General features: G+C 35.6%; 1 protein-coding gene across 1 annotated transcript; it reads right to left on the reverse strand.

Annotated features, from left to right (window-relative positions):
* Window positions 1-7,877: 7,877 nt before the first annotated feature.
* Window positions 7,878-15,955, reverse strand: LOC127178681 (glutathione S-transferase kappa 1). Its single transcript, XM_051131706.1, has 8 exons — window positions 15,872-15,955; window positions 15,156-15,227; window positions 14,980-15,061; window positions 10,851-10,967; window positions 10,460-10,602; window positions 10,169-10,285; window positions 9,951-10,047; window positions 7,878-8,129 (listed from the first exon to the last, which is right to left on the reverse strand). The coding sequence occupies exons 2-8, from the start codon at window positions 15,225-15,227 to the stop codon at window positions 8,086-8,088; spliced, it is 672 nt and encodes a 223-aa protein (XP_050987663.1). The 5' UTR covers window positions 15,872-15,955; the 3' UTR covers window positions 7,878-8,085.
* Window positions 15,956-18,791: the final 2,836 nt, after the last annotated feature.

The raw sequence follows: 18,791 nt of genomic DNA on the forward strand, positions 1-18,791 counted from the left end.
CTTGAAAGTGCTTGAATTTATTTTGTGCAAGAATTTTTCTGAAAAAAATTCCATATTATTTCCTCTGGTCTGCTAATGTGTTATTTTGCCAGAATGTTGTGCCCTATGCATATTATGCTTGCCTGATTTTTCTGTAGTTAGGGTGACCATACATTCCCAGACATGTCCTCTTTTTTTGGACCTAAAAAATGTGTCCGGCCGGGATTTCTAAATTGGCGAAAATGTCCGGGATTCAGCTTTTTCTTTCTGCAGTCGCCATTCACTGTGTGCGTTTTTGTATTAAAGCACTACACTGACTGTTTTCTTTATCCTGTTTGAAATATTGGATAAATTACATTTGACTGAAATGCTTGTATTGAAACATTTTGCATTCGACCTGTGATAAAACTGTGCAAGATGTTAAGTTTTGAGATGGCCACTGGTAGGAAGCCTTTTAGCTGTGTTTGTGATCAATCTGCACAAGGGTGACTGTAAAATACACATTTTAGGTATGGAAATATAATAATTTGAGTTTTGATATGGGATATGGTCATTGTGCTACTTTGGGGGCTTTTTAATTATAATAATTAGGACTGCAAAGGATGGCTCACCAGAGATCCATCACTTAGCCCCATCACTTGGCATATTCTTCAGCTTAATGTAAAACGGAAATGTGACAAATAGAATATCAGATCTCTGTCATATGGACACATGAACACATGAAAACTGCAACAATGTATCTTACAAGGGAACTGAATGTAACCTTGCTCTCACTTGAAATGTGTCCCCACATTAAGTCCTTGAATTTGAGGGTATTGGACCTGGAAAGTCCTTGAATTTGAAGTTAACCAAGGTGTTAACAGAAATAATAAGATTTATGTCTATATGCTCTACTGTCCAAAAGTTTTTTGTGTTCACCAAGGCTGCATTAATTTATTAAAAACCCTGTAACAGTCATAATATTGTGTAATATTATTGCAATTACTCTAAACATTTATACTAAAAATTAATCTAGTCTGATTGGATAATATCTCATATTATCCACCACCCACTGCACGCTATGGTCCAGTAGGTGGCAGAAATTCACCATAAACTGATCTGCCAATTGCCATTGAACGGAATTAGGAGTATAAGATGACAACAAGGGTAAATTGCACACATGCAACTAAATTACATTATTCAAGTTTTTCAACTGAGAATACTGTAACCAAATTAAATTCACAGCACATCCCAGGATTCTTATTCTTTTATGAACACCAGATTAAAGGGCCTTCAAAGACCTTTAATTTTTCATATCTAGCACCTTTAGAAATCACATTCCACTGCGTGTGTAATTATAGTACATATATCAAGAATAATATATAATATGTGAATATTAGTTTTCTTTAAGATCAATATCGAATTCTTAATGCTTGGTGTTAATATTTTTAGGTCAACCATGGAGACAAAATTGTGCCACATATATTTGCCAATATATCTATCTTTGCAGTATGTTTATGCATACTTTTATGCAATATTCCTTTGGGTTTAAAGCTTCACTTTTCTTATTTATAGAATTAAATTGTTTGAATTTGACACCATACAATGGCACAATACTCTTTCTATTATATACATTTATGTTAGGTGAAAAGAAAATATGATGTAAACTTTTCTGAAAACAGACAGTTCCCCTCAGAGATACATTCCTATAAACTCCTACCCCCAGTTCATTATTTAGGAGTTTCTTTCTAGATTGATCTGCCTGCAACAGTATTTTCTCCTCTTTATGTCAGTCTTCAGCATTTCTGGCCTTTGTTAACAACCTTTTACAGACTAAACATAATAATAACATTGTGGGACATGAATGCAGTGCAGTGAATGTACGAGTTGCACCGGGCCACAGAGCAGTCCATATCATCGAGCCCTGTAATAGGTGGTAAATATACATACGATTTGCCGTCACGGTGGACTGACGACTCGACAATTCTTCCTTCTGTTTCTTATCTCGACATACTGAATTACTTTTGGGTAACACTTTATTTTGATAGTCCACTTTAGACATTCTACTATTAGTAAGTAACTTTGCAACTGCATGTCAACTAGTCACTAGAGTATTAGTAGACTGTCTGCTTAATATCTTCTAACACTCTTCTAAACATGTCAACTTATTCTACTAACCCTAAACCTAACCTAACAGTCTGTTCTGAGAGTTAGTAGACCTGTAGCTGCAAATTAATAAGAATTAGTTGACATGTAGTTGCAAAGTTACTTATAGTTAGTAGAATGTCTAAAGTGGACTATCAAAATAAAGTGTAACCTACTTTTGTTTCCGTTTTTTTTCACCAAGCCCATGCACGAGTTACATTCAGCTCAAAGTCATCGTTTATGTTCAGTGCCACCACAATGGCCGACTTCCGGATTGATGAGGCAATGTGAAAATACATGAGCTGCACACATTTTGTATTGTTTTGAAATTACAAATTAAGCAATTTTAGCCAATAACACGCTGTCAAGAACGGTCAAAAACTGTGTGCTTCCCCACTACAACACCTGTTGTCTCATTAACCAATTATATAATCCAATGGACAAATACATAACTGCATTAAAATCGGTTCTTACAAGGTGAATGAGCAAGGTAAGCGGATTGTAAATGGCAGATCTGGACAGTGTTGGGGAGTAACTAGTTACATGTAACAGAATTACATAATTTAATTACAAAATAAATGTAATTGTAATTAGTTACAGTTACTGAGAAAAAATATGTAATTAAATTACAGTTACTTTTGAAAAATGCCAGTGATTACAAAGGGGATTACATCTGAATTTTTTCACACACCCACCCCCACTTACAGATTTAATTGACTTCTTTTAAATTGCATTGACTGCTCTAAAATGAGACACCTATGTTTCAGGAGTTTAGGACACAGAACAGGACACATGCTTATTTGATAACTGGTTTATTTCCTATTTGGGTTTATGCATAAACTTTATTTTTTAAGATTGTTTTTTCCAAGGCATTGTTAGATGCTAGTGTTTTCTGTCATAACTATGCAAACATTTGATTTCAAACCCAGTATCATAGCTATTTCTTGTTATGATGTTAATTATATTATGATCTTGTTATGACATACAGCACAACTGCGCGAACGGTGACCCAAGTTCGATTCCCGTCTCGAGATCCTTTGCCGATCCCGCTCCCCCCTCTCTCCTCCCAGCTCTTTCCTGTCATCTCTGTCCTACTGTCCTATCACAATAAAAGGCATAAAAAGCCCAAAAATATAAGTAAAAAAAAAAAAAGTCAGTGCTATATGCTTGATAATTTTTCTTGGCGGAAGCTTGGAGAAAGCGTTTTGTTAGCTAATAAAATATTAAAGCTTCATTCAATTTTATGTAGACAATTTCTTAATTCTGTCATCCTGGTATCATGGACTTGCTCTGTTGTTTCATACAAATGCAGCTGCTGCCATTTTTTTTTTTTTTTTGTACATTGTAATGGATTATAAGATAACTAACAAACTAATACTACTACTTAATTATTTATGTGGTGAAATGTTGTGTAAGAAAACTGGTATGACTGCACTGTATCCATAAAATGTCTCGTTTGAACTTGCCATTTGCTAGCAACCGATTTCTTCATGGAAGCTTTGCGTTCAAATATTTCAACTCAGATCTAATAATTTTGACACGAAACATCTAATAATCTATCAAGCAGCTGTGTAATAAGTGGGATAATGTACATTCAGCCAGTTGTTATCGCAAAATAAAGATGTATATTATCCCTTACTTATTATAATCTTAATTCAAGTGATAAAGGACTTTGAAAGTCTGACAGTAATCAGTGTTGAGTGCTACTGTAAGGTTATATCTGCCTGGTTTAAATGTTTCAAAATGATTAACAGTTGAAAAAATTATTATTATTAAATTTAGAATTAAATTTAGAAAAGTAATCAAAAAGTAATTAAAAGTAATAAGTTACATTACTTTAATAAAGTAATTGAAAAGGTACACTACTTATTACATTTTAAATCAAGTAACTTGTAATCTGTAACCAGTGTTGGGAAGGTTACTTTGGAAATGTAATAGGTTACAGATTACAAGTTACTTGATTTAAAATGTAATAAGTAGTGTAACTTTTTAATTACTTTATTAATGTAACTTATTACTTTTAATTACTTTTTGATTACTTTTCTAAATTTCTAATATTTTCAACTGTTAATCATTTTGAAACATTTAAACCAGGCAGAATTAACCTTACAGTAGCACTCAACACTGATTACTGTCAGACTTTCAAAATCCTTTATCACTTGAATTAAGATTATAATAAGTAAGTGATAATATACATCTTTATTTTGCGATAACAACTGGCTGGATGTACATTATCTCACTTATTACACAGCTGCTTGATAGATTATTTAAATGGTTTATGTCAAAATAATTAGACACAAAACACTGATCTGAGTTGAAATATTTGAATGCAAAGCTTCCATGAAGAAATCGGTTGCTAGCAAACGGCAAGTTCAAACTAGACATTTTAGGGATACAGTGCAGTCATACCATTTTTTTCCACAACATTTAACCACATAAATAATTAAGTAGTAGTACTAGTTTGTTAGTTATCTTATAATCCATTACTGTGTACAAAAAAAAAAAAAAAATGACAGCAGCTGTGTATGAAACAACAGAGCGAGTCCACGATACCAGGGTGACAGAATTAAGAAATTGTCTACACAATATTGAATTAAGATTTAATATTTTATTAGCTAACCAAACGCAAAGCTTCCACCAAGAAAAACTATCAAGCATACAGCACTGACTTAAGTTGCCCCAAATGAGTCTGAGTTATTAGTTTTTATCAGTTGTTATCGGGGAATAACATACCTTGGAATGTCATGACTGACCAATCAGAATCAAGCACTTCACAGAGCCATGTAATAATTTAATTTAAAGCACAGACACCACAAATTCAGACTTTTTTTTTTTTTACTTACTTATTTTTTGGGGCTTTTTATGCCTTTTATTGTGATAGGACAGTAGAGAGATGACAGGAAAGAGCTGGGAGAAGAGAGGAGAGCGGGACCAGCAAAGGCCCTCAAGATGGGAATCGAAAACTAACCACAAGGCTACTGGCACCAACGCCCCAAATTCAGACTTAACAGCTCTTATTTACTTTGAGATCATTGCGAGGTTAAATACAGATTTGAAATCAGAACAAGAAATTGTTTAATAGCTATGATACTGGGTTTGAAATCAAATGTTTGCATAGTCATGACAGAAAACACTAGCATCTAACAATGCCTTGGAAAAAACAATCTTAAAAAATAAAGTTTATGCATAAAACCAAACAGGAAATAAAATAGTTATCGAATAAGCATGTGTCCTATTCTGTGTCCTAAACTCCTGAAACATTGGTGTCTCATTTTAGAGCAGTCAATGCAATTTATGAAAGAAGTTAAATCTGTAAGTGGGGGTGGGTGTGTGAAAAAATTCAGATGTAATCCCCTTTGTAATCACTGGCATTTTTCAAAAGTAACTGTAATTTAATTACACATTTTTTCTCAGTAACTGTAACTAATTACAATTACATTTATTTTGTAATTAAATTACGTAATTCCGTTACATGTAACTAGTTACTCCCCAACACTGTCTTTAACCTATTACATTTCCAAAGTAATCTTCCCAACACTGGATCTGCATAGTGTAGTGACTTAGGCCCAATCCCAATTCTATTTTCTACCCCTTTGCCTACCCCTCGCCCCTTCCCCTTGCCCCTTGAAACAAAGTGGAAAGGGGAAGGGTTAAAAATGTTCCCCTAAGAAATGGGACACCACTACTACACTGTCATACGTCATCATACGTGGATACAGTGACAGTTTCGCCGTTTTCTCCAACATTACACAACTAATTAAACTCGATCTGTACATTCTTAACTTTAATGCAGATTTTAGATATTAGCCGTCGATCACTCCCTGTCACTGACACTGCGCTCCGCTGAAACTCGGAATCGGCCGTTTTTTTCTCTCTCTCAGCCAACCTCTGTTCCGGATTTGTAAACTACATTGAAATTAGAGGTGTGTGATACGACGATTTTTGATTGTGGACAAATAAAATGTCATTCTGTCAGACGCAATACAACGCGGCATTCACATCAAATGATAACTCAGCTTCAGAGTTTCACTCAGGCAGGGGCGTAATTTCCACTGGGGACACACTTTTCAAAATCCCCCCACTTTCAAATAGTTTTGTTAAATTAATGTCTTGTATTATAGAATGCACGCTCAGCACCGCCGTGAGTTTAGCGCCATCGTTAAAACGAAACCGAAAGTAAAACGCGCGGGCGCAATCAAAAGCATTTTTAATACCCCACGTTTAGAGAGCGACTCCCCAATGTGCGCAAATTAGGCTACATAACATATCTAGGCTGTAGGCTATAGGTTGTGTAGTTGTATTTAATACAACCTTAATATTCATTTTTGGTGCTCCTAACTTTTTGAAGATGGGAGCACCAGTGCTACTAAGTAAAAAAAGTTAATTTCGAGCCCTGTAGATAAAACATATTTTCTAATATCGTGCAATCAGTGCTATCCGCTAGCAAACTTTAGCGATTTTTTTGCAAACGTTTCTTTACAGAACATCACCGTAAACACAAACACAAGATTGAAGGTAATATACATATAATGAAAAATTGTCATAAAAATCCTTATTAATGGCAAAAAATACTTACATTTATGGGTTTGCTTGCTCGAGTGAGCAGCCATGTTGGAAATTTCTCTTAGCCCTTCGTTTGAAGTGAGGTCCCGAAAAATCTTAGTTTGGAGGGCTATCTAGCCCCTCCCCTTCCCCCTACCCCTCCAACCAAAAGAGAATTGAGACACCCCTACCCCTACACGTGAACGCGCCAAACGGAGGGGTAGGGGAAAGTGTAGGGGTAAGGGGTAGAATTGGGATTGGGCCTTAGTGGCTGGTTTAACCAAATGTCTCTTTGCAGGCTGGCTGTGAACTTTCACTTAAGAAAAGGACCAAAGACAGATGATGGAAGGAAAGTATCCTAGGTAAGAGCCGGGTGTGCCTATAAGCGTCAACGACACCAGACAATCTCTGTGTGTGAAGTCCTGGTTTATGTAGAGCTGTAGATAAGGGTGATGGCAAACAGGTGTGTTGATTGAGTAGGGAGAGGATTATGGGAAATGTAGTGTGCTAAAGTGACTGCCGTGATAAATATAAATTCACTCAGATTGTGACAGTTTGATTATTTTTGTTACAATAACACAGTAACAGAGTTGATACACATATTTTTAAACCTCTAAATCATTAACGATGAAAATTTAGCTGAAAAACCTGTTGTACAAAGTCTTCTAGATGCTTTCTGTCACCTGACTAATACCTAAGTAAGTAAGGCCTTTCAGTATAATTACAAAAATGTCCACCTTCAGGTTCTGGTAGATGTCAAATATAAACTGAATGTTTATTTTTTCACACCCACGAAATGTAAAAGCAATGAGAACTTTCACCTTACATGATAACTTAGGGGTCAGTAGGGGAGTTTAAAATATGATTTTTTATGAGACTTTATTCCTAAAGGGGTCATCGGATGCCCAAGTTGATATGATTCTTTAAAGTCTATAATATACTTTGGTTAATTCTCAATGGTAGTGTAGAATAACACCCTTTTACCTTGCCAAAATCAGCTCTGCAAAAATCATCCCATTCTGGTCGAGGCTGCTTTAAATGCAAATGAGCTCTGCTTGCCCCGCCCCTCTCTTCTCTCTGTGGAGTGACGAGTCTGTTTACTTCAGCCATGTTTAGCCGCTAAACTTGCTACCTAGCACATTATTAGGAAAGGTGATAGAAAAGATTCATAAAAAACCCCTTATACTCATTTCTGCTGTAAGTGAAGCTGGATCATGAATGATTCTTCAAGAAAAACCTTTAATCTGAGGAGTGTATATGTTTATGTTTGTACATAGAGTATGTATTATGTAGACCTCAACTATACTATTCCTTTTTTTTTTTTTTTTTAGCTCTTTTTTGTGTGTTTGCTGTTGAACTAAAAACAATGTGAATATACACCACTTTAAACATTTTATTTAGAAGTTGTTGAAAAGGAGTATGGAGGGTTAGTGATCACAATTAGGCTGTGAGTTTGTTGGGGTGAGGCCCCATCCATTTCTCCCCTGGAACACACACACAAAACAGAATGATTGGACAATGAACAACATGTCACAGCACAATAAATGGTAAATAATATATATGGTTAATATAAGAAAAATAACTAACACGCTACCTTAAAAGTAAATACATATCTTTGTTTGATAGCTCAGTTATCAGTAACAATAACTTACCATGTATGTTCCTCAGCTCTGAGTATTAAAGGATTGGTGCACTTCCAGAACAAAAATTTACAGATAATTTACTCACCCCCTTGTCATCCAATATATTTCTGTCTTTCTTTCTTCAGTCATGAAGAAATCATGTTTTTGAGGAAAACATTTAAGGAATGTTCTCCATATAGTGGACTTCAATGGTGCCTGTGAGTTTGAACTTCCAAAATGCAGTTTAACCCTTTAACTGTCACCATCCCCTCTGTGGAACGCCTAAGTTTACTTCCATATTACAAATAAATTCTAATCTAATCATGACAAACTATATATCACTGGGAAGGTCTACGACTCCTAAATAGATATTTGATCACTCTTTTGTGTTACAAATTATGTAGGAAAGATAATAGATTAATTTATGACAAGAGTGCATCTAAAAAATTTCTGACCTTTGTCACAAAAAGACTTTCTTTGTTGCCTTTTCCCTATCATGCAATAGAAATCTTAAGAAATTATGTATCAACTAAAAACTTAAAATCTCAAAATTCATCATTTGAAAACCATTTTAAAATCAGACTTTGCATCACCATGGAAATTGTACATCAAAATCATATTACAAAATGTTTTCGATCATGAATTATAAACATTTAACTTTGATGCATTTTTTGGAGTGCATTTTATGTCTATGTCCAAGACAGTTCAAAGTAGCTTCAAAGGGCTCTAAACGATCCCAGCCAAGGAAGAAGGGTCTTATCTAGCGAAATGATCTGTCATTTTCTAAAAAAAAGTTTACAATTTATATACTTTTTAACCTCAAATATTCGTCTTGTCTAGCTCTGCGATGCGCATGCGTACTCTGTGCACTCCGCTTCAGTACAGTTAGGGTATGTCGAAAAACTCCCACCTAATTTTCTCCTCCAACTTCACAATCATCCTACAGCGCTGCAGAAGTACCGACCCAGTATTTACAAAGTGAACGTGCAAAGAAGGTCAAACGCTCTTTACAAAAAAAGGTAAAACAGCAATGTAGGACGATTTTGAAGCTGGAGGAGAAAATGATATAGGAGTTTTTCAACATAAAAAGTGTATAAATTGTAATGTTTTTTTAGAAATTAACCAATCGTTTCGCTAGATAAGACCCTTCTTCCTCAGCTGAGATCATTTAGACCCCTTTAAAGCTGCATTTAAACTGCATTTTGGAAGTTCAAACTTATGGGCACCTTAAAAAGTCCACTATATGGAGAACATTCCTGAAATTTTTCCTCAAAAAACATAATTTCTTTATGACTGAAGAAAGAAAGACATGAACATCTTGGATGACAAGGGGGTGAGTACAAGGGGGTACATTTTTGTTCTGGATGTGAACTAATTCTTTAATAACCACCCCTGCATGTCAGTTGTTAGTGATTTCAAGAGTTTTACATCCAGGTCATTTCAGGCATAAATTATCACAGAATAATGAATAACAAATCATGAATAACCTTCGTTATAGATAACTGTTTTTTAAATAATTGTATTTTTATTTATTTTATCGTGACTAATTGGAGTAATCTTTCTAAAAATAAAAAGGAAAACATAAATGTGCTAATAAAATTTGTAAATTAACCGTTGACGTTAGTCAAACAAATTGTTGGTTAATCAATGAATCAGTCTAAATCCCTAGATAATAGTAGTTACCGATGAAATAAGCCATGAGCTCAAATCTGTCAGAACCAAAAAAGACCTCAGTCTTCCCATTCACGTGGCACACGATGAATGGAAGACCAAAACAGCACTGCAAAAATAAGGAAAAAGGAAAAGAAGTTTTATGAAGTTTTATTATTTTGATAGTTTTATGATAAGACATTTCAGTGGGCAGGACAAAAGGTTGCAAAGATAAATAAAGGAAAACCAACTTTATACTCAAGTGCTTCCTGTGTGACTCTCTTCAGCTTGTCTTTGATTGGCTGAGATTTGGAGAGAGTCAGAATTTCCTCCACCTCATTGGCTGAGAGACCTGCCTTTAATCCAGCCTGTGCAAAACAGAAAGACATTGGAGAATTAATAGTAGTCATATAGTTGTACGTTTGTTTTATTGTCTTGGTTTAGCATAGATAAATCTCACTCTCCATCTTGCTGTGAAAATATATAATGAAATTTAGTTTTTAATCATCTCATTTAATCTCCTCATCTGAGTTATATGATACCTCAGTGAGTGAGGAAAACTGGGAAATGTCTTGATGAGTGCGCCACATTCTTTTCCAGAGCTCTTTAGACACCCTTTCCAATGCGTCTCCCTCTTTTTCTCTCTCTGCTACAGCTGTCACAAAACGCATCGCATTCAAAGAGTCTGAGATGACAAGAGAGAAGAGAAGAACAAAAAAAAGAGCATTAAAAGAAATGTGATTCAATTAGAAGCACATGACTATTCTTTTTTTATTGGACGAGTTAAGTGCCATAGAAGCAATTTCCATAAAGCAATTTAAAAAACAGTTCAAAAATATTTTTCTTTATTAGAAAAAGAAACAAATACAGCTTGCAATGCGCATAATAAATATGGTTATAAGAACCATCTGAGAAAAACAGTGGCTTAAGTACCTTTCTCAGGAAGGACTGAAGGTCGATACATAGGGACTCCAAAATACTTAGACAGCAGCGTTAGATCTGAGACCATGTATAGAAATTTACAAGGGTTCAATCCAGGGGGCTGGTTACCTAGGAAAAAAAGAACAAATTTAATAAGGGGTTCTGTCTTCTGTCATCAAATATAGGCCATGTTCACACAGAATACGGTTCTATTTCATTCTTTCTGACAAGTCTTTCAGATCAAGTCTTTGCTTATGAAGTTGCAACCGGGCAAAAAAGTTTCTTCATGTGAAGCCCCCACTTTAGAGTTACCCATTCCTAAGGAGGATGTCATGTCATGACTGCTTCTGAGGGTGAAGGTGAGGAGGTTACATCAGAGATTCAGTCCCAGGGCTCTTATGACAGATCCCAGGATGTTGACCAGGGGTCTGCAGAAGGCCCACAGTCAGAGCAGGAAGTGGTGAAGCGAGCTCTTCGGGCTGCATTGGCTCGCCTAGGTCTTGATACAGCCCAGGCAGCAGCAGCCTCTGCTAGTGCTTTTTTCAGAGGTTCGGCTCAACCAGCTCTTCTTACCATTCCATCATCGAAAGATTTTATTGATGAGCTGCAGAAGTGTTGGGCTAACCCAAAATCACTCAATGTCAGATTACAGATGGTCTTCTTATTCAGGCATATAACACAGCGGCACGTATGGATCGCATTGGGAATTTTCTCTGCCATTTTTATGTTGCCATTGTCCCAGCCTCTTCAGTCTTCTGAGAGCGAGGCTGCAACCTAGGACTTAGCTTTCATGCCAAGAGACCCATAGCTTTCATGACAAGAGAACTGGGCAGGCTTATGTCAACGCTCACACAGGCACGGCGACAAGTCTGGCTTGCTCAATCACTCATGTCTGAGGCCTGTAGGAAAACTCTGAGAGATGTTCCGGTAGTCCCTGGGCAGCTCTTTGGCCCAGCTGCTCAACGAACACTAGAGCACAGTGTCTACTGACCACCAGGAATGCTAAAGGCCAGGTATGCAGGACCTGAAAGTCTGTGGCCGCTTGTCGGATGTTTTTCTCATCAGCAGCTTGGGGACTGGGAAACAGTGACCTCAGACCCAGGTGATAGCAACTTTAGCTCAGGGGTACAATCTGCAGTTCCGACAGCGGCCTCCTTTTTTCAACTGGGTCGAAATGACCACAGTTTCAGACCCCAACACTGCAAATTCCTTAAAGCAAAAAATAAACCAACTCCTAGAAAAAGACGCCACTGAACCAATAAAGTGGTCAGAACAGCTTGGTGGGTTCTACTCAATATACTTCATAATTCTAAAAAAAGACAGCAGGGTAAGACCTATACTCAATCTTCGCTCCCTCAACAGATTTCTGAAGAAACTGCCATTTCGAATGTTGCGCGTGACAGATGTTCTCCAGGCAGTCAGGCAACAGCACTGGTTCACCACAATAGACTTAAAGGATGCTTACTTCCATGTTCCAACTGCTCTGCAGCACAGGCCATTTCTCTGCTTTGCGTTCCAGGGTCAAGTCTGTCAGTTCCGAGTACTTCCGTTCGGCCTTTCTCTATCCCCACGAGTCTTCATCAGGTGTATGGCAGTGGCGTTGGCTCCAATACAGGCCAAAGGGCTTGGACCCTGGACGACTTGCTACTGTGCTCTCACTCTCAGGAGCAGGCAGTGGTGGAAATTACACGGCTGCTCTCCCATGTTGCCCGGCTGGGCCTGACTGTGAATTTCAGCAAGAGCCAGTTAACTCCGACTCAGTGGGTAAAGTTCATCGGCTGACAGCTGTCCTGTTGGGACCCTCAACTTCTTAAGAGGTAAATAGGACCTGCTTGTGACGGAACAGGACTGGACAACTAGTTGTCTGTCACGTCATACAGTGCGAGAGACCTGCTCTGCCTTAATTTGTGATTTCGGTAACTTACAGTGACGGAGAAATGAGCTGTGTGTCATCTGAAAGTTTTCTATCCAGTCCCACTGGAGCCCCTCCCTCCCGTCAGTTTTGTGTTCCGCGCGGCTCAAATGCTCCGCTCTCCACGCAAATAAAAAAGCTGATGTTGTTAATGATGATTTGATGGATGAACTCGCTGATCGATTGGACTCTTGTCGTGTCAGAAAGTGGTAATACTTTCAGTTTTACGGACGTCGTCATCTTTGATATTGCTTTGGTCACTGTTGCTATGGTTACTCGTAAAGAATACGGGCTTGACTCCTGTTGCACTTTCATACTATAGTATTCAATAGTATTCAAAAAGTGACTGTAAGCTTGTCAATCCCAAAAACTGACAGTGTGAACATAGCCTGTATGTTACAAATTATACTCCAGTGGTTACAAGATACTCCAGTGGTTATTGCTCTAGGTAGCTTCACATTTAGTACTTATGAAATAAAGTGAATAAATAATTATATGTGACCCTGGACCACAAAACCAGTCATAAGTGTTAATTTTTCCAAATTGAGATTTATACATCATCTGAAAGCTGAATAAATATGCTTTCCATTGATGTATGGTTTGCTATAATACAGTGGTTCTCAACCTTTTTTGGGCCAGCGCCCCCCTACCCATTATCCAGGTCCCTCACATAAATAAATTGTAGTCTAATTGTCCTCACTGAATATTAAAGTAGAGTATAATTATTTTGTGTTTATAATGAGGACTGTTACTATATTTACAGTAATTCAAATGTATGGGGTCATTATGATTTTTATGAAATTGCTTTATTTCAAGGATGTATTGAATTGATCAAAAAAGACAGTGAAGTACTTTTTTACAGTAAATTATTTTAAAATTGTGTGTAATAACATTCATTTACAGAGTTTTTAAGCATGTTGGTGGTTTTCTTTGCTACAGCTTCAGTGTTGTTGAGATGCAGATATATTTTGTTGCTCCAAATTTAAAAAGACTAAATAAAAATGACATAGTGGATATTGTTATTTTGGTGAGTAAATATCACATTTACACATAAACCCTACTTTACTATATTTCATAGATTTTGTGAGAATATGTCAAAGTTTACTTAAAAAAACTAAGTACAACCCTAATTCTGGAAAAGTTGGGACATTTTGTGAAATGATAAAATCTGTGATTTGTTCATTCTATTTATCTTTTATTTAATTGACAAAAGTACAAAGAAAAGATTTCCAAAGTTTTCAATGACCAACTTAAATGTATTTTGTAAATATAAGAATATTTATTTAGAAAATATTTATTTATTTATTTATTTGAAGTATGCAGCACACTCCAAAATTTTGGGACAGGGGCAAAATAAAAGTGAAAAGGTTATAGAATAACCACATAAACTGTTTTGATACACAGCAAGCAGGTGAATTGGTAATAGGTGAGGGTATCATGTTTGAGTATAAATGGAGCTTCTCAGACTTCACAAGCAAAGCTGGATCATGGCTCAAAATTTGTTTATATTTACAAAATAAAATTAAGTTGGCCAGTGAAAACATTGGATTTTTTTCTTTGTACTTAACTCAATTAAATAAAGGCTAAAGAGAACAAATGACATATTCTTGATTTTATGGCATTTCACAAAACGCCCCAACTTTTAACTGGGGTTGTAGAAAGATGGGAAACATATGCCCCAAAAAACAGCCATACATAATTTTATTTTATTTATTTTTTTTAATGTCATTGAATGCCACATGACATTCATCACATTTTTGATTTATCCTTTGAAATATCATTATCATTAGAAGCAAAAAAGGAGCAAAAAAGCCAAGTGGATATAAATTAGGTTATATTTGTGAGCTTTGAATAAACTCTTTAGAAATACGGCATTCAGACCACCCGCAGCCAATCAGCAAACAAAACAGAAAAACGGTGCAAAAAATCTAAATATTGAGAAAATCACCTTTAAAATTGTCAAATGAAGCTCTTAGCAATCCATATTACTAATCATTGATATATTTACAGTAGAAATTTTACAAAATATCTTATGGAACATGATCTTTACTTAATATCCTAATGATTTTTGCCATAAAACAAAAATCAATAATTTTGAACCATACAATGTTTTTGGCTATTGTGGTCCAGGGTCACATATAAGGGATACATTTACTGTCTGGAATATCTAAAAAGCTACATCCATTAATGTGACCTATGTATTTGTATTAATTGTGTTCATGTCATTACCTGAGCCGTATATGACTCCTCCTAAATATGCTGGTTTGAATTTGAGGTTGATGTTCCAAACATTTCTATAGCGACACAGCACCTTAAAACACAAAAACATCAACATACATGATATTGACTCTGCATCAGCACTGATGGCATGGCAATGAACTATAAGGCCAGAAAACATTACACACCTCAAATGCCAACCAGGAATAAGGAGAGGTAACATCATAAAACAACTCAATTATTTTTCTGGAATTGGACATCTGTAACACATCATCATATAAATAAATTTAAAGCTTTGTATGGGGGTGTTTTGCTTTATTAATAACCAGTCAATAACCAGGCATTTCTCCAAGAACTTGAACGGCATTCAAAGCTTGAATGGCGTGACTTAAAAGGTGCTGGGCTACGTCAGAATTTGACGCAAATCATTTTTAGGCAGGTCCCAAACCTGTCTTCTTGGCATGCTACTTGTACTATTTTTGTCATTACATGTATATAATAAAAAGAGTATAATGCAATTGTATGGCACTACATTTAAACAAACAATTAAATTCTAAGAAAAGTGAATTTTTTGAACAAAAGGAATATTGAATAAAAATATGCATAAACAGATTTTTTTTTTGTAAATATTGACCAAGAACAAGATATTGATCTTAAAGAAAAGTTCTCTTCAAATAATAAATGTTATTCTTGAGAAATGAACTGCAATTGCACATATAGTGGGATGTGATTACTAAAGGTGCTTGATATGAAATGAAAGGTCTTTGACTCTGAATGTTCATAAAAGAATACAAATCCTGGCTGATATGCTGTGAATTTACCAGGTGTGTTCACTCACAGCATGGTTACAGTATTCTCAGTTGAAACTTAAAGAATGTACTCTACATGTATATGTGCAACTTACCCTTGTTGTTGTCTTGTACTCCTGTTTCAGGTTCTATTCCTTCTTCTCACTTCATACAATGGCAATTGCCAGATCAGTTCATGGTGCATTTTTGCCACCCACTAGACCGGTGTGTGCAGTGGGTGGGGCATAGTATATTATCAGATCACACTAGATGAATTTTTAGTGATTTTCTTTTGAGTATTTGCAATAACATTCCACTACATTACATTCCGTTACAGTATTTCTTTAAGTAACACAGCCTTGGTGAGCACAAGAAACTTTTGAACAGTATATAGACATAAATCTTATTGCAGTTATTTCTATCTCCATGGCTTGTTTTTTTCTCTCTCTTTTGTATTCTATTGTAAGAGCAATGTTTATTTACATCATTAAAATTTTATTTAGAAGAATAGAGGAGCAGTGACCACATTTTGGCTGTGGTTTTGTCAGGCTGAGGCTCCACCCACATCTTCCCCTGTAACATTTCTACAATCAATTATATACTTTATATAAATGCTTTTAGAGCGTTCCCAAAAGGAGGTTTGTAACTACTGTGTACAAATGTGTCCCCCAAATATGGTTAAGTAGGTACACACAAAGACACACACAATAAAAAGAGGAGAAAAATAAGCCAGGAAAACAGAAATAGCAAAGGTGAGGTCTAAATAGTACATATTTGTACTGTGTGGAATCTGAATGCTTGATTCTGACAGTTTAACAGTGTAATTATCAGTGTTGGGAAGGTTACTTTAGAAATGTAATAGGTTACAGATTACAAGTTACTTGATTTAAAATGTAATAAGTAGCGTAACTTTTCAATTACCTTTTTAAAGTAATGTAACTTATTACTTTTAATTACTTTTTGATTACTTTTCTAAATTTCTAATATTTTCAACTGTTAATCATTTTGAAACATTTAAACCAGGCAGAGTTAACCTTACAGTAGCACTTAACACTGATTACTGTCAGACTTTCAAAATCCTTTATCACTTAAATTAAGATTATAATAAGTAAGTGATAATATACATCTTTATTTTGCAATAACAACTGGCTGGATGTACATTAACCCACTTATTACACAGCTGTTTGATAGATTATTTAGATGTTTTGTGTCAAAATAATTAGACACGAAACACTGATCTGAGCTGAAATATCTGAATGCAAAGCTTCCATGAAGAAATCGGTTGCTAGCAAACGGCAAGTTCAGACTAGACATTTTAGGGATACAGTGCAGTCATACCACTTTTCTTACACAACATTTCAACACATAAATATTTAAGTAGTAGAAAAACAGTGTACAAAAAAAAAAAAAAATGGCAGCAGCTGCGTTTGTATGAAACAATAGAGCGAGCCCACGATACGAGGATGACAGAATTAAGAAATTGTCTACATAATATTGAATTAAGCTTTAATATTTTATTAGCTAACCAAACACAAAATTCCGCCAAGAAAAACTATCAAGCATATAGCACTGACTTAAGTTGCCCCAAATGAGTCTGAGTTATTATCTTTTACCAGTTGTTATCAGGGAATAACATACCTTGGAATGTCATGACTGACCAGTCAGAATCAAGCACTTCACAGAGCTGTGTAATAATTTAATTTAAAGCACAGACACCACAAATTCAGACTTTTTTTTTTACTTATATTTTTTGGGCTTTTTATGCCTTTTATTGTGATAGTAGAGAGATGACAGGAAAGAGCTGGGAAGAGAGAGGGGAGCAGGATCGGCAAAGGGCCTCAAGACGGGAATCAAACTCAGGTCACTGTGAACGCAGTTGCGCTATATGTCTACACGCTAACCACGAGGCTATTGGCACCAACGCCCCAAATTCAGACTTAACAGCTCTTATTTACTTTGAGATCATTGCGAGGTTAAATACAGATTTGAAATCATAACAAGAAATAGTTTAATAGCTATGATATTGGGTTTGAAATCAAATGTTTGCATAGTCATGACAGAAAACACTAGCATCTAACAATGCCTTGGAAAAAACAATCTTAAAAAATAAAGTTTATGCATAAACCCAAATAGGAAATAAAACAGTTATCGAATAAGCATGTGTCCTATATTCTGTGTCCTAAACTCCTGAAACATTGGTGTCTCATTTTAGAGCAGTCAATGCAGTTTATGAAAGAAGTCAATTGAATCTGTAAGTGGGGGTGGGTGTGTGAAAAAATTCAGATGTAACCCCCTTTGTAATTACTGGCATTTTTCAAAAGTAACTGTAATTTAATTACATATTTTTACTCAGTAACTAACAATTACAATTACATTTATTTTGTAATTAAATTACGTAATTCCGTTACATGTAACTAGTTACTCCTGAACACTGGTAATTATTGTAACTATTAACACACAGCTAAGGTCGTTTCAAGCAGGTCTTAACCACATTACAGTTCCATATGTGACCCTGGACCACACAACCAATAAGTAGCATAGGTATATTTGTATAAATAGCCAACAATACATTGTATGGGTCAAAATTATTGATTTTTATTTTGACAAAAATATTAGGATATTTAGGATATTAAGTAAGAATCATGTTCCATGAAGATACTTTGTAAATTTCCTACCATAAATATATCAAAACTTAATTTTTGATATGCATTGCTAAAAACTTCATTTGGACAACTTTAAAGGCGATTTTCTCAATATTTTGATTTTTTAGCACCCTTAAATTCCAGATTTTCAAATAGTTGTATCTCGGCCAAATATTGTCCTATCTTAACATCAATGGAAAGCTTATTTATTCAGCATTCAGATGACATAGATAAATCTCAATTTAAAAAAACAGACCCTTATGACTGGTTTGGAACAACTAGGACTCTTCCTAGAGCTGGCCAAACTGAGCAACTAATGGAGAAGGGCCTTGGTTAGATTTGTGACCAAGAAGCTGATGGTCACTCTAGCTGAGCTCGGAGAAGCTTACAGAAG

This window comes from Labeo rohita, chromosome 16 (genome assembly GCF_022985175.1).
Source record: "Labeo rohita strain BAU-BD-2019 chromosome 16, IGBB_LRoh.1.0, whole genome shotgun sequence".
NCBI lineage: Eukaryota > Metazoa > Chordata > Actinopteri > Cypriniformes > Cyprinidae > Labeo > Labeo rohita.

Excerpts from the sequence above, each read along its gene's own strand:
- LOC127178681 (XM_051131706.1), bottom strand. The coding sequence starts at position 15,227 with ATGTCCAATTCCAGAAAAATAATTGAGTTGTTTTATGATGTTACCTCT. Across the intron at positions 10,048-10,168 it reads AGGAAGCACTTGAGTATAAA|TGCTGTTTTGGTCTTCCATT; the intron begins GTTGGTTTTCCT and ends TTATTTTTGCAG. Across the intron at positions 8,130-9,950 it reads GCTCATGGCTTATTTCATCG|GGGAGAAATGGATGGGGCCT; the intron begins GTAACTACTATT and ends TGTGTGTTCCAG.